At 46.2% G+C, this 13,917-nt stretch overlaps 1 protein-coding gene across 2 annotated transcripts in view; it reads left to right on the top strand.

Annotated features, from left to right (window-relative positions):
* The window catches only part of LOC141131797 (acyl-coenzyme A amino acid N-acyltransferase 1-like), a 43,052-nt gene extending 29,664 nt beyond the window's left edge, over positions 1 to 13,388 (top strand). For both annotated transcript variants that reach the window (XM_073619504.1, XM_073619495.1), the window contains exon 4: positions 12,789 to 13,388. In XM_073619504.1, the coding sequence (XP_073475605.1) occupies positions 12,789 to 13,385 (597 nt within the window). In that variant the 3' untranslated portion in view covers positions 13,386 to 13,388. The remainder of the gene's footprint in view (positions 1 to 12,788) is intronic.
* The last annotated feature ends 529 nt before the right edge of the window (positions 13,389 to 13,917 follow it).

Below are 13,917 nucleotides of genomic sequence, written 5' to 3'. Positions count from 1 at the left end.
GTCTTTGGGAAAGAGCATCAGCGTCTCTATTTCCCACTCCTGGACGATATTTCAAACTGAATTGGAACTCCGATAGAGAGGCTAGCCACTGATGCCCAGTGGCGTCCTGCTTGGCAGAGGATAACAAATAGGTCAGGGGATTGTTCGTTTTCACCACAAAGGTGGCTCCATATAGGTAGACGCAAAGTTTGTCTACTACAGCCCACTTGAGGGGCCAGGAACTCCAACATGGGCACCGGATAATTCTTCTTGGGGGAGTAAGGCTGCAACTCACATATGCTACTGGGGGGAGCTTCCCTTCTGATTCTCGATACAACACTCCCCCAAGGATTCGAGGGGTCAGCGTAGGCCAGCACCGGAGCTTTGACCAAACTCACCTTCAGCCTCTCAAAGGACTTCTCACACTTCACGGTCCACTGGTCCTGGATAGATAACAGGCCTCCTTGGAGGCGGTGTTTGAGATTTAACTGCTTGTTTAGCGAGGTGTGCATTGATTTCCTGTCCCCTTCTCCCATTTTCCGGGGATTTTAATTTTGAGTCGTGCTTGAGAACGGGCGAGTGCAAGAGGATTGATAGCTTGCGTCCTCCCCTCCTGTTTTTCTTCCCATTTCTTTTCTTGTCCTTGGAGCACAGCCTTTCCTTAGGACGACCAACTAGCTCCCCTCATTGAGGTCCCTTGAAGTTTCACGCCGGCTTGGGGGAAAGGAGACACTATATTCAGATATGAAGTCACCACCAAGTGGATGTTTCAGTTAACTACATATATGACCACACTTATAGATGTAATCTTCTAGACAGCCTATGATATTCTAATGAGAGGGCTAATCTCCCGCCGATGAGGGATGGAAATATATATATATATATATATATATATATATATACACACATTTTTGCGTCCTATAAGTAATGGCAATAGAGTTCCACGTTGCAGATCTGTTATTCTTCGCTAACTAGTTGGAGCTTGTTAACTGTAATCCATTTGGTTGTAGATGAAACAATAGGTTCTGAGTGGTGAAGCTCTATGGCATCTGAGCACAGTGTTCCAGCAACGCAGTAAAGTGTCCTTGGGTAGAGGTGTGTGTGTATGGTGTTCTGTATTGGTGGTAGTGAATAGATAAAGGTTGAGCAGCTTGCTCTCTCATCGACCCAAATGGATCCGAGGTCTTCTAGACAGGAACACAGATGGCATCATTCCTGCAACGGATGCTCTGTCTCGGCCTTCTGTAGTGACTTTCCCCACATGTCCGCACCAATGGGTAGGCACTGTAAGTGATGCTAATAACAGGATGTCCGACAGCGGGTAACAGGAGTGGGCCTCTTAGGCCTCGTGGTGGGAGTAGCGTTCCGCGTGGTAGGCCGCGACCTCTCTCTGTCATACAGAGAGGTCTGTCTTGCGTCAGGCCCAGGAGGAAGAGAGCATGCGCGGGCTTCTCAGCTCCTTTTATCTCTCCCAGCAACCTTCAGGACACTGCAAGGGTCCCTGGGATTTGTAGTCTTAGGGTATATGGATTCATAGCAGCAAATTCAAAGAGGACTATACGCCCCATAACTCACTCTGTTGGCACACAGATCACTGGTCACTGGCTGCACGAATAATCACGGGGACAAACAAAGTTCAGAACACTGAAAGGTACGAAGTTTTCTGGTAACAGTCCATATCACTACATCTGTTTCATTGATGCGTAAAATTGCCTTTAGCAAAGTTTAGATGAACTCCAAGCAAATATAAAACTGCATAATGCCACATGTATTTTTATTGTGAAGCTAGTGTAAGTACCTGAAACTTTCTTGATATCGGCTTCCTGTGATTCCCTGTATAGTGGCACTGTGACTGAACAAGTGAGAAGCAGCAATAATAAGCAATCAGGCTCTGCTGCATATACTGTACATGTGAATCAGGCTGGTAGGAAAGGTGAGCAGAGCTGATCAGTGTGTTTCTCCTCCTTCACTGTCCAGTCAGCAGGTTGTGGGCGGGGAGGTGACACCACTGTATTCCTTAACGGCTAACTCCATCTGTTGCACCATGTTACATGTTCTACCTTTTATTTAGGCTCCATCCGTAGAGACATGGCATTCAGTCACAAAGAACTATGAATGAACTAAAAGTCCATAGTTGCCAACATTTCAAAAAAGTTTCCAGGGACACCTTTTTTGCTCTGTATCCAGCAAGACCTGTACTGTCTTGGAGAATGTACTTTAATTCGGGGTTGTGCATTCATCTACGATAAAGTGGGCATTGTTCTACATGATGCATATTGTTAACCTATTATTACAGGCTTATACAGTATCTCACAAAAGTGAGTACACCCCTTACATTTTTTTAAATATTTTATTATATCTTTTCATGTGACAACACTGAAGAAATGACACTTTGCTACAATGTAAAGTAGTGAGTGTACAGTTTGTATAACAGTGTAAATTTGCTGTCCCCTCAAAATATCTCAAGACACAGCCATTAATGTCTAAACCGCTGGCAACAAAAGGGAGTACACCCCTAAGTGAAAATGTCCAACTCAGGCCCAATTAGCCATTTTCCCTCCCTGGTGTCATGTGACTCGTTAGTATTACAAGGTCTCAGGTGTCAATGGGGAGCAGGTGTGTTAAGTTTGGTGTTCTCACTCTCTCATACTGGTCACTGAAAGTTCAAAATGGTACCTAATGTCAAAGAACTCTGAGGATCTGAAAAAAAAGAATTGTTGCTCTACATAAAGATGGCCTAGGCTATAAGAAGATTGCCAAGACACTGAAACTGAGCTGCAGCAAGGTGGCCAAGACCATACAGTGGTTTAACAGAACAGGTTCCACTCAGAACAGGTCTCGCCATGGTCGACCAAAGAAGTTGAGTGCACGTGCTCAGCGTCATATCCAGTGGTTGTCTTTGGGAAATAGATGTATAAGTGCTGCCAGCATTGCTGCAGAAGTTGAAGCAGTGGGGGGGTCAGCCTGTCAGTGCTAAGACCATACGCCGCACACTGCATCAAATTGGTCTGCATGGCTGTTGTTCCAGAAGGAAGCCTCTTCTAAAAATGATGCACAAGAAAGCCCGCAAACAGTCTGCTGAAGGCAAGCAGACTAAGGACATGGATTACTGGAACCATGTCCTGTGGTTTGATGAGACCAAGATAAACTTATTTGGTTTAGATGGTGTCAAGAGTGTGTGGTGGCAACCAGGTGAGGAATACAAAGACAAGTGTGTCTTGGTCTGGGGCAAGCATGGTGGTGGGGGTGTCATGGTCTGGGGCAGCATGAGTGCTGCTGGCACTGGGGAGCTACAGTTTGAGGGAACCATGAATGCCAACATTTACTGTGACATACTGAAGCTGAGCATGATCCCCTCCCTTCGGAGGCTGGGCCGCAGGGCAGTATTCTAACATAACCCCAAAAACTCCTCCAAGACGACCACTGCCTTGCTCAAGAAGCTGAGGGTAAAGGTGATGGACTGGCCAAGCACATCTCCAGACCTAAACCCTATTGACCATCTGTGGGGCATCCTCAAACAGAAGGTGGAGGAGCACAATGTCTCTAACATCCACCAGCTCCGTGATGTCGTCATGGAGGAGTGGAAGAGGACTCCAGGGGCATCCTGCGAAGCTCTGGTGAACTCCATGCCCAAGAGCGTTAAAGCAGTGCTGGAAAATAATGGTGATCACACAAAATATTGACAATTTGGACATTTTCACTTAAGGGTGTACTCACTTTTGTTGCCAGCAGTTTAGACATTAATGGCTGTGTGAGTTATTTTGAGGGGACAGCAAATTTACACTGTTATACAAGCTGTACACTCACTACTTTACATTGTAGCAAAGTGTAATTTCTTCAGTGTTGTCACATGAAAAGCTAGAATAAAATATTTACAAAACTGTGAGGGGTGTACTCACTTTTGTGAGATGCTGTATAAGCCTGTAAAAAAAAAAAAAAATATATAGGTTAACAATATGCATCATGTAGAACAATGCCCACTTTACCATAGATGAATGCCCAACCCCAAATGAAAGTACATTCTCCGCCTTTCAAGGTCTTGCTGGACACAGAGCAAAAAGTGTCCCTGGAAACTTTTTTGAAATGTTGGCAGCTATGGACTTCTCCGCAGGATGTGGAAACCTTGCAAAAAGATCTGAACAAATTAATGGGGTGGGCAACTACATGGCAAATGAGGTTCAATTTAGAAAAATGTAAAATAATGCATTTGGGTGGCAAAAATATGAGTGCAATCTATACACTGGGGGAGAACCTCTGGGGGAATCTAGGATGGAAAAGGATCTGGGGGTCCTAGTAGAGGTTATGCTCAGCAATGGCATGCAATGCCAAGCTGCTGCTAACAAGGCAAACAAAATATTGGCATGCATTAAAAAGGGGGATTAATTTCAGAGATAAAACTATAATTCTCCCATTCTACAAGACTCTGGTCCGGCCGCACTTAGAGTATGCTGTCCAGTTCTGGGCACCAGTCCTCGGGAAGGATGTACTGGAAATGATGCGAGTACAAAGAAGGGCAACAAAGCTAATAAAGGGTCTGGAGGATATTAGTTATGAGGAAAGGTTGCGAACACTGAACTTATTCTCTCTGGAGAAGAGACGCTTGAAAGGGGATATGATTTCAATTTACAAATTCCGTACTGGTGACCGCACAATAGGGATAACACTTTTTTGCGGAAGGGAGTTTAACAAGACTCGTGGCAACTCATTAAAATTAGAAGAAAGGAGGTTTAACCTTAAAATATGTAGAGGGTTCTTGTGACAGACCTAGCTGGGAGAGAGACTTTTGGAGGGGACTGTATGCTAGCCTCTTGCCGATTGATCCGGGGGCCCTTGCATTTGGGGGGAACGGTGCTCTTTGTGAGCTGTATGCCTGGGGAACCTTGAGGTGGTATTACTGTGGATTCGGGTCCTGGTCCCCCAGGACACACAGACTCTGGGGACCCTGGATTTGCCATATTAGAAATAGTGGCTGATTCATAATGCTGGGACAGATACTGTTAGGAGATGCTGATGTAAATTCCAACACCTGTCTGTCTGTTGTCTGCTAAAATGTGTATTGTAAATAAGTCTACTATGGGATCTAAGAGTCATTATATCCCCATTGTTTGTGTTAATTAACTCTGCTATTGTGTGAAGAAGAGTCTATGTTGATTGTGTTTTCTGAACTACAAGACGGACAGTCTGGCCTAAAGGTCATGTCTGAGTCATCTAGGCTGTCTAAAGGGATTAGTTAATTAGCTCATGTTAATTAGGTTACAGCTGTATTGTTAGAGTAATATGAGCAGTCTGCACCTCCTCTATTATTGTATAAATAAGACTGTATTCCTGTCAATAAATATAGATACCTGTTTGAACTTACATACAGCCTGCCTGGTGTTTGTTCTGAGCTATCACAACTGGACTAGAACGGCACAGAGCTGTAGTTCTAATCCCGGAGCATTGGATGACCGAACCATCAGACGTTGCAATCTGATTCAATAGCTGCAGAGGAGTGTCGGGAGAGTGGAACCGAGCGAGCAAGGGGCTCGTTACATTGGTTGGCAGCCGTGGGATTTGCTCTCCGGTTACTGGGACACTCCAAACCAGCCTGCAGGAGAGCCACGCTGAAAGACTTACTTGAGAGCCGTGGAGGGAATGGTGGGATCGTGCTTCCTTACCGTGAACACATCCAAACCATCACCTGGATCCAAGGTAGCAGGATAGCAGGAGAGGAGAAATACCAGCCACCATGGATGAGGAATTCAGAAGGAGGTTACGAGAGAAGCAAATACAGTACAGAGGACCAGTATCAGAGCAGGTCCTGCTAGGATGGTTTGATTCTATCCGCTGTGAACTCTGGAAGGAAGCGCTAGCCTGTGAGCAGCGAAACCAGGGAAAAGTTCTCCCCTCCATCCATGTAAGGTACTGGTCGCAGTATGAAGTACGATTGCTGTTATTGGGGGAACAGCCGAACCAGGAGTGGACAGCTGAGTTAAGCAGGCTGATCTGGGCAGAAATGCGGTTGGACGAGAGCTACAGAGCCCTCCAGTGGTATGTAGCCCAAGTGTGCCCGTGGACAGCAGATGACAGCCCCACGGAAGGCTTTGACTATGATGGCCTGGGATTGTTGTACTGGAGGCTGTCCAGGGACCCTGACTTTGGGAGTGATCGGGAGTGGCGTTTGGAGGAAATAATGGAGCACAGAGAGCGGAGACTGAATGTCTCAGAAGTGCACTGGGCACAGGAAGATTTGGAGTTTCTGGCCGTTCAGGAATGGGAGCTGGAGATCGCCTACAAACAGCTGTTAGACTCTTCTCAGCAGCAGGGTGGTGCTCCCTTTGCCTGGGACCATCAGGAAATACCAGTTGACAACTCTGAAATCCTGGCTGAAGAGTTGACAATGTGGCAGAGTAACAGTGTGCTTTGCCAACCTGCACCCGCAGCTATGGAGGCGGAGGTCTTATGGCGGATGCAGCAAGTGCTGACTGACCTTGATGAACCTGTTTCTGCATTGGATGGAGGAATGTGCCTGTCCAGCAGAATGCCAGAAAATCGGCAGTGGAAAATCTAAAGATTGCCGTCCCCAAACCTGAAGCTCTGACAACAGGGCAGAACTCTGCTAACCTCTTCCCAGCACTGATAGCATCTTCTGGGTTCCACGGAGAGGAGATGGTGAACCTTTATCCCCAGACACCAGTTGCAGAGACAGGGGATTTGATAGACTTTTCTGCTGAGGAAGAACATCCTGGTGAGCGTCCAGCAGAAGAAAAGCTGTTATTAGGGCCAAACTTCACTGTGCTCTGCCCAGCACCAACAGAAGTATCTGTGAAGTTACAAGGAACTTCCCCAGCTGAAGAGCTGGCAACCGGACAGAGGGTCCAAGATCTCTGCCCTACACCTGCGGCGGTTCCGGAGGCTTATGGTGAGGAGGTGGTCACTTCCCAGCAGCAGATCAGGATACAGGGGGAGAAGGGAGAGGAGGTGTTCGTCGTCCCTCCCCACGACGAAGCAGATGGTGTGGGGTTTCCAGCAGAAGGGCTGGCAACAGGGCCGAGTACTGCTGGACTCTGCCTCAACTAACAGAGGATGGATGTCCTGCGAAGGTGGATGGGACTTCAGTCTCCACCTGTATACCCCAGGGATGCTGGGCAGTCGGCCCAGATCCCCAACAGCATGCTGTAGTGAGCCCAGACACCCTGTCTTCTCTCCAGCGGCAGAAAGGACTCCAGGGAGAAGGGCCAGTCCAGGCCTCTCCCCAGCGGCAGATATGTTCTCTGAGAGAGGCAGAGGTTGGCTGGGTGAGTAATGCTTTGTTTGGAACAATTTGTTTGGGGTACTGTGTGGATACAGGCATTAGAGGACTGGAACTACTGACTAACTTCGGAGTCAACCCATCTGGGGTCTCCTCCTGTGTTAGTCTCCTGCCGAAAGGGGAGAAATGTGACAGACCTAGCCGGGAGAGAGACTTTTGGAGGGGACTGTATGCTAGCCTCTTGTCGATCAATCGGGGGCCCTTGCATTTGGGGGAACGGTGCTCTTTGTGAGCTGTATGCCTGGGGACCCTTGAGGTGGTATTACTGTGGATTCGGGTCCTGGTCCCCCAGGACACACAGACTCTGGGGACCCTGGATTTGCCATATTAGAAATAGTGGCTGATTCATAATGCTGGGACAGATACTGTTAGAAGATGCTGATGTAAATTCCAACACCTGTCTGTCTGTTGTCTGCTAAAATGTGTATTGTAAATAAGTCTACTATGGGATCTAAGAGTCATTAGATCCCCATTGTTGTTTGTGTTAATTAACTCTGCTATTGTGTGAAGAAGAGTCTATGTTGATTGTGTTTTCTGAACTACAAGACGGACAGTCTGGCCTAAAGGTCATGTCTGAGTCTTCTAGGCTGTCTAAAGGGATTAGTTAATTAGCTCATGTTAATTAGGTTACAGCTGTATTGTTAGAGTATTATGAGTAGGAGGTCTGCACCTCCTCTTTTATTGTATAAATAAGACTGTATTCCTGTCAAATATAGATTCCCGTTTGAACTTACATACAGCCTGCCTTATGTTTGTTCTGAGCTATCACAACTGGACTAGAACGGCACAGAGCTGTAGTTCTAATCCTGGAGCATTGGATGACCGAACCATCAGACGTTGCAATCTGATTCAATAGCTGCAGAGAAGTGTCGGGAGAGTGGAACCGAGCGAGCAAGGGGCTTGTTACAGTTCTTTACTGTAAGAGCGGCAAGGATGTGGAATTTCCTACCACAGGCAGTGGTCTCAGAGGGGAGCATTGATAGCTTCAAGAAACTATTGGATAAGCACCTGAACGACCACAACATGCAGGGATATACAATGTAATACTGACATAATCACACACATAGGTTAGACTTGATGGACTTGTGTCTTTTTTCAACCTCGCCTACTATAACTATGGACTTGTAGTTCATTCATAGATCTTTGTGACTGAATGTCATGTCTCTACGGATAGAGCCTAAATAAGTATGTAACATGATGCAACAGATGGAGTTGGCCTTTAAGGAATATAGTGGTGTCTCCTCCCCGCCCACAAGTTGCTAACTGGACAGAAGGAGAAACACACTGATCAGCTCTGATGTGCTGTCACATGAAAAGATATAATATATTTACAAAAATGTGAGGGGTGTACTCACTTTTGTGAGATACTGTATACGGCATAGTGCCGACAATTTATCAATTTATGTGGTGCTTTATATAGTAACAGTTATTTAAATACTGTGTGTGTGTGATTATATATATATATAAAATATTATTAAAGTATTATTCAGGATTTCTCATATAAGGGACAGAAACACAGCCAGGAAGGTCTTGTTCAGGGGAGCAACAGGGTGGTCAGGAGGGCAAAGTACAGGGGGCACCAGCGGAGAGTACAGGGGGTTAGGAGGAGAAAGTATAGTGGAGGCAGTAGGGCACAGTACTGGGGGTCAGGAGGGCAAAGTACAACAGGGGGTACCAAGGCACAGTATTGGGGGGGGGGGGGGTTAGGAGGACAGAGTACAGGGTTGCATCGGGGCACAGTACTGTGGGTCAGGAGGGCAAAGTGCAGGGGAGGACCAGGAACCATGTACTGGGTTTAGGAGGGTAAATTACAGTGGGGCAAAAGGGCACAGTACTGAGAGGTCAGGAGGGCAAATTACAGTGGGGCAGTAGTCTATGGAGCAGAAGCTGTTTCCTCCACATGCAGAGTTGCACAGGGAGCTTGCCGTGACAGATCCTTGATAAGCCCAGTCTTAAGTACTCAGCCACCTCCCCTCAGGTATCTGAATGGTAAAACAAGGTGCACTAAAACCGGGATTGCAGGTTCCGATATTTTCTTTGAGTCTCACTGTCTCTGTCCTCTGTCTGTGAAGGCTCAACCCTACATGTTCCCGTCTTGCCAATGTGTGCCCCTTTTTTTTTGAGTGGAGTACTGCTGTTTTGATGACTAGTTAATCTAACTATTCGCAGCTGCTGATTTAACATTCTTTGGCAATACAAGGCTTCTATTGCCCCAGTATTGGGGCCCTGATGTGAGGTGAGCTTACGCCCATGGGGGTTTCTTGGTGATGATGTCACGTGGAAGTTTCCTGATATCACTTTATATTGGAGAATTTTGGACTTTCTACACTGAGTTGTGAACTGTGGAAACATTTCCCGTTTTTTAATGTGTTTTAAAGTATATTTATTTGCACAAATTTGCTATTGATATATTATGTGTAGCAATAACTCTCGGCGGAGCTGCTGGTTTAAGCGGGCTTGTTACCTTCACTCTCCTTCCCTCTGTTTTACCGGCACCAGGTCTAGGGTTCCGTTGAATTTACCTCTGGACGATACACGCACCAACACTTGAGTACGTTTTCAATGCTTTATTAAATGATTTACTAAGGAAGTAGCAGGAAAGAGGCAGAAGGGAAACTGCAGAAGAAACTCAAATATCTTCTTGTAAGGTTCTTGACAAATGTCCTGGTAGAATTTGGATATTACAATAGAATGCGCTCCCCTCGTGGGACACACTCTTTGCTCGCCTGGATAGGCCTCTCTCACTTGCCTAGCAGCCAGTACATAGCACGAACAAAAGTCTCTGCCACAGACTTGTTTGGGATAAACCGGTACAATCCTCTGCCACAGGATGTATTGGTTTTCTGCAATGAACGTCAGTCACAGTGCTTGAACCTTTAAGCCAACCCGGCAACACTATGCTGTATAGTTACTTTTAGGATACGTCCTCCAACCGAGTCACCAGGCCCCTCTCCAGACCAGCACGCTGCATGATCCTTCCATGAAGGGTCCTCCCCTGGGATCTCCTCGGTTGTCAGACAGCTCAGGACCATTCCTCGGCTGCTGTGGTAGGCCCCAGACAAGCTTCTGGGCCCACCCCTCCGGAACGGAGGACCACGAGATTTCTCTCTAACGCATGACTGTTGGATACCAGATGTTATTCTAACCATAACTATACCCCCCTTTGTTCTTAATCCCTTATAAATTAAGACCACACCATTCAATGGGGTATAAAAGGCCGTAGCAGCCTACTTTATTTATATAAAAATACTTTTATTCAAAAATAACTATTGAAAAATATCCATCAATAAACAAAACAAATAACGTACGGAAAAAAGAGAGCGTTGGTCTGGGCAATAAAATCTTGACACTCAATCCGATGGCCATCACCAAAAAAATATGGCACTGCAGTCCATCTCAAATATATCCAAAATTAGGCCTCAAGCCGACAAGCTGGCTCAGAGACTGCCAGTGACCGCAGTGCCCCCATATCACTTCCCGGCTAACCTCCGTTAGCCGGGAACCAGCATCTGGACCCATACAACGTCAGGTCCCACTCTTACTTGCCATCTTCCTTCCCTTGCGCAGACCAACGCCCGCCACTGCCACGACATCTCTGCATCTCACACCTGTAAAAACAGTTAAACAACCACCACGCACAATTGTAAAACACAACAACCTTAGGGAGGGTGGGCGGGAACTTTCCACAACTTTCTGCTTGTACCTCCCAGGGCGGGCCTACTATTTATCAGTCCCCTCCCTGTGTTATCCTCCCCCTCGGCACCTTGTCTCCACCCTCTCATTTATTAACCCTGTTACCTCCGTCATGTGCGCCTTGCACATACCTCATTTTATTCGGCTGCTCCAGGCTTTTCTTACCTGTCGTTCAGGAGGGCCAGCAGGTGGCTGTAAAACGAACCCCACAATATGGCGTCTGTCCCATAAATACCCTCGCCCAGAATGCAACTCGGAGGACCACTTCCACCGAGTTGTCTCCGGGACAGAAAAGCATCCATACGCCTCTACACGTTGTCTTTGCAACACTGACCAGTGATAACAGCGACACCCACCGGTCAATATGTAAACACACACAACGTCAGCCAAGCTGGAACAGAGGCAAACCTAACCTATTTAGCGAACAAGTTACTAAATTTACCTAACATATGGTAGATCGCAAATCTACCAGCGCTACATATGTTATTTAAAGTTTTGTTTATTATCTTGAGGTTGATAGCACAGGACCAATTGACATATTTTGAATATATACACTGGATGTGTTTGCAGCTGATATATTTTCTTGTAGCGTAAACTAGCTTTCACAGAATTACTATTTTTATGTATTTACGTAACAATTTTTTTGTTATTTTTACTTTTTTTTTTTTTTTTTACAGCCCTGTTGGGGGGCTTTGGTGAGATATCAGGGATCTTATCATACCCTCGAAGTCTCTTTTTTGAGACAGAGTTGTTAGTCCCTTTCTCTACAGCCTCAGCTGCACTGCAAATGAATGAATAGAAGCACTACAGAGGCTCCTATTCATTCACAAACTGAAACATAGTAGACACAGTTTACTATGCTTCAATGAGAAATGAACATAGTATTGATCGGTACCGAGCACTTAATGTGTTAATTCAGGAAGGGGCTGTTAAACTGCCCCCCCCGCCCACTCCATCCACAATAATCTCCCGCTCCAGCTGCAGGAGGGGGGGAGCCAGCCAACAGTGCTGGGGGGGTTGAAAAGGGGGGCACACAGCAGAGGATCAGTGCTGCTGGAGATTCATGTACAGGAAGGGGGGTTTGAATAGCAGTGGGGGCTTTTGTTTACTGAGTTTGATGCTCCTGTGGCTCCCCTGCAGCAGCTGTAGGTGGCGTGAGGGGAGAGGAGGAGAAGTCGTTAGCAGAAGATCCATAAGGGGATCAGTGCTGGGGAGGGGATATCAGAGTTTGGGGGGCAGTGAAGAGGTGGGGGTGAGATGTTGGAGAGGGCCAGGAGAGATGCAAGGAGAGGCAGAGTGGAGGGATGGTGTATCAGATGGGAGTTAGAGCAGGCATGGTTGCTGCTATGGACAGGGTCATCGCAGGACAGCTTACTAAAAAGCGTGACTATCCTGGCAAATCAAGGACAGTTGGCAAGTATGCAAGTCCAGTGTTCCACTGCAGCAGATGGACTTGTAGTACTCAGTGAAATACAAGTCTGCTTAGTCTGGTAATCAGACCACACATAGTCCTTTGACACTCCCTGCAGCTCTCCAACTGAAAGCCCATACCTTGGTACGGCAGGGAACTAGAGGAAGAGTTTGCAGGAACCTGACATTGCACCCACAATCCACTTATTTAATCAATCCACTGCAAAAACTTTGCTTTTATCTTCATCACAGAAAATGGTGTCACCCCCCCCCCCCCCCCCCGAATCAGAAGAATAGCTGGACAAAATCAGAAGTCTTTGGCAGATAGGACAGCTCATATATGTATAGTTCATGTGCATTTAGCTGTTGGTTAAGCTTTAACAGACATTAACCTTTGTTTCTAAATGTCATTCAGGTGTGCGGAAGTGGAGTTGGAGTCATAGGTGTGAGCAAAGGAGCTGAGATAGCTCTAGCCATGGCGTCTTTTATACCACAGATTGCTGCTACAGTGTGCATCAATGGAACCGTGGCAATTACCGGCAGCACCCTCAGTTACGGGGACCTTATGCTGCCTGGAATTCCATACCAAAGAGAGAGGACACTTATAACACGCTCTGAAGCTTGTATTTTATCTCCCACATTCGAAGACCTGACAAAACCAGAAAACCAGGCCAATATACTTCCAGTGGAAAAGGCTAAAGGTCCCATCCTCTTCCTGGTGGGAGAAAATGATCAGTCCTGTGAAAGCTTACATTTTGCTAGATTTTCATCAGCCAGAGCAAAAAAGTGGGGCAAGATGGATGTGTACATAGAGAGTTATCCTGGAGCTGGACACCTCCTAGAACCTCCGTGTTCTCCTTTCTGCCCTGTTTCAAAAATATCTGTACCACCAAATCTGATAATGTGGGGAGGAGAACTTGTCCCACACTGCCAGGCTCAGGAAATCAGCTGGCCAATAATACAGGACTTCTTGCGTAAAAATATTCCATGTTCTAAGAAGAATAAATTGTAAAACGACTGGTCACGAAAATAAATAAAAAATTAAAAAGAAAAACTTTGCATGTTTTTATACTTTCCTCAACAGGGATTGATTGGCAGCTGTGGGGCATTGGACCAACTGAAATATAATGCTGGTCATGCATGCGTTTGTAACTTAATGAACAAATGGTATTGGTGATGTTTTCAGTGTGTGTCCTCCCAACCGAAAGTTTGGGGAAATGGCACTTTTGAACAAAGAGCAAGCAGCTTAAAGGCATTAAAAAAACAACACAACACAACAAAACAATTAGCCCTCATGTACACTAGAAAGCTAAAAACTGCTGTATAAACGTCAAATAAAAAATGCTAATGTTTTAGCGTTTTTTTCCCAGCGTTTAGGCTAGTGTGTAAGCTATGTTTAGTAGCTGTAGCGTTAAGGAGCAGGGCTGCCGGTGTCCTTAACAACCAGTGAATAGCTGGTTGTTAAGGAGCGAGCCGGAAAGCCGGCCGCTGCCTCCTTAACGAATGGCCCTTTGGGTCTGGTATGGATTTTAAGGGGAACCTCA

Source organism: Aquarana catesbeiana, linkage group LG01 (assembly GCF_042186555.1).
Source record: "Aquarana catesbeiana isolate 2022-GZ linkage group LG01, ASM4218655v1, whole genome shotgun sequence".
Classification (NCBI taxonomy): domain Eukaryota; kingdom Metazoa; phylum Chordata; class Amphibia; order Anura; family Ranidae; genus Aquarana; species Aquarana catesbeiana.
This window is presented reverse-complemented; position numbering and strand designations above follow the sequence as displayed.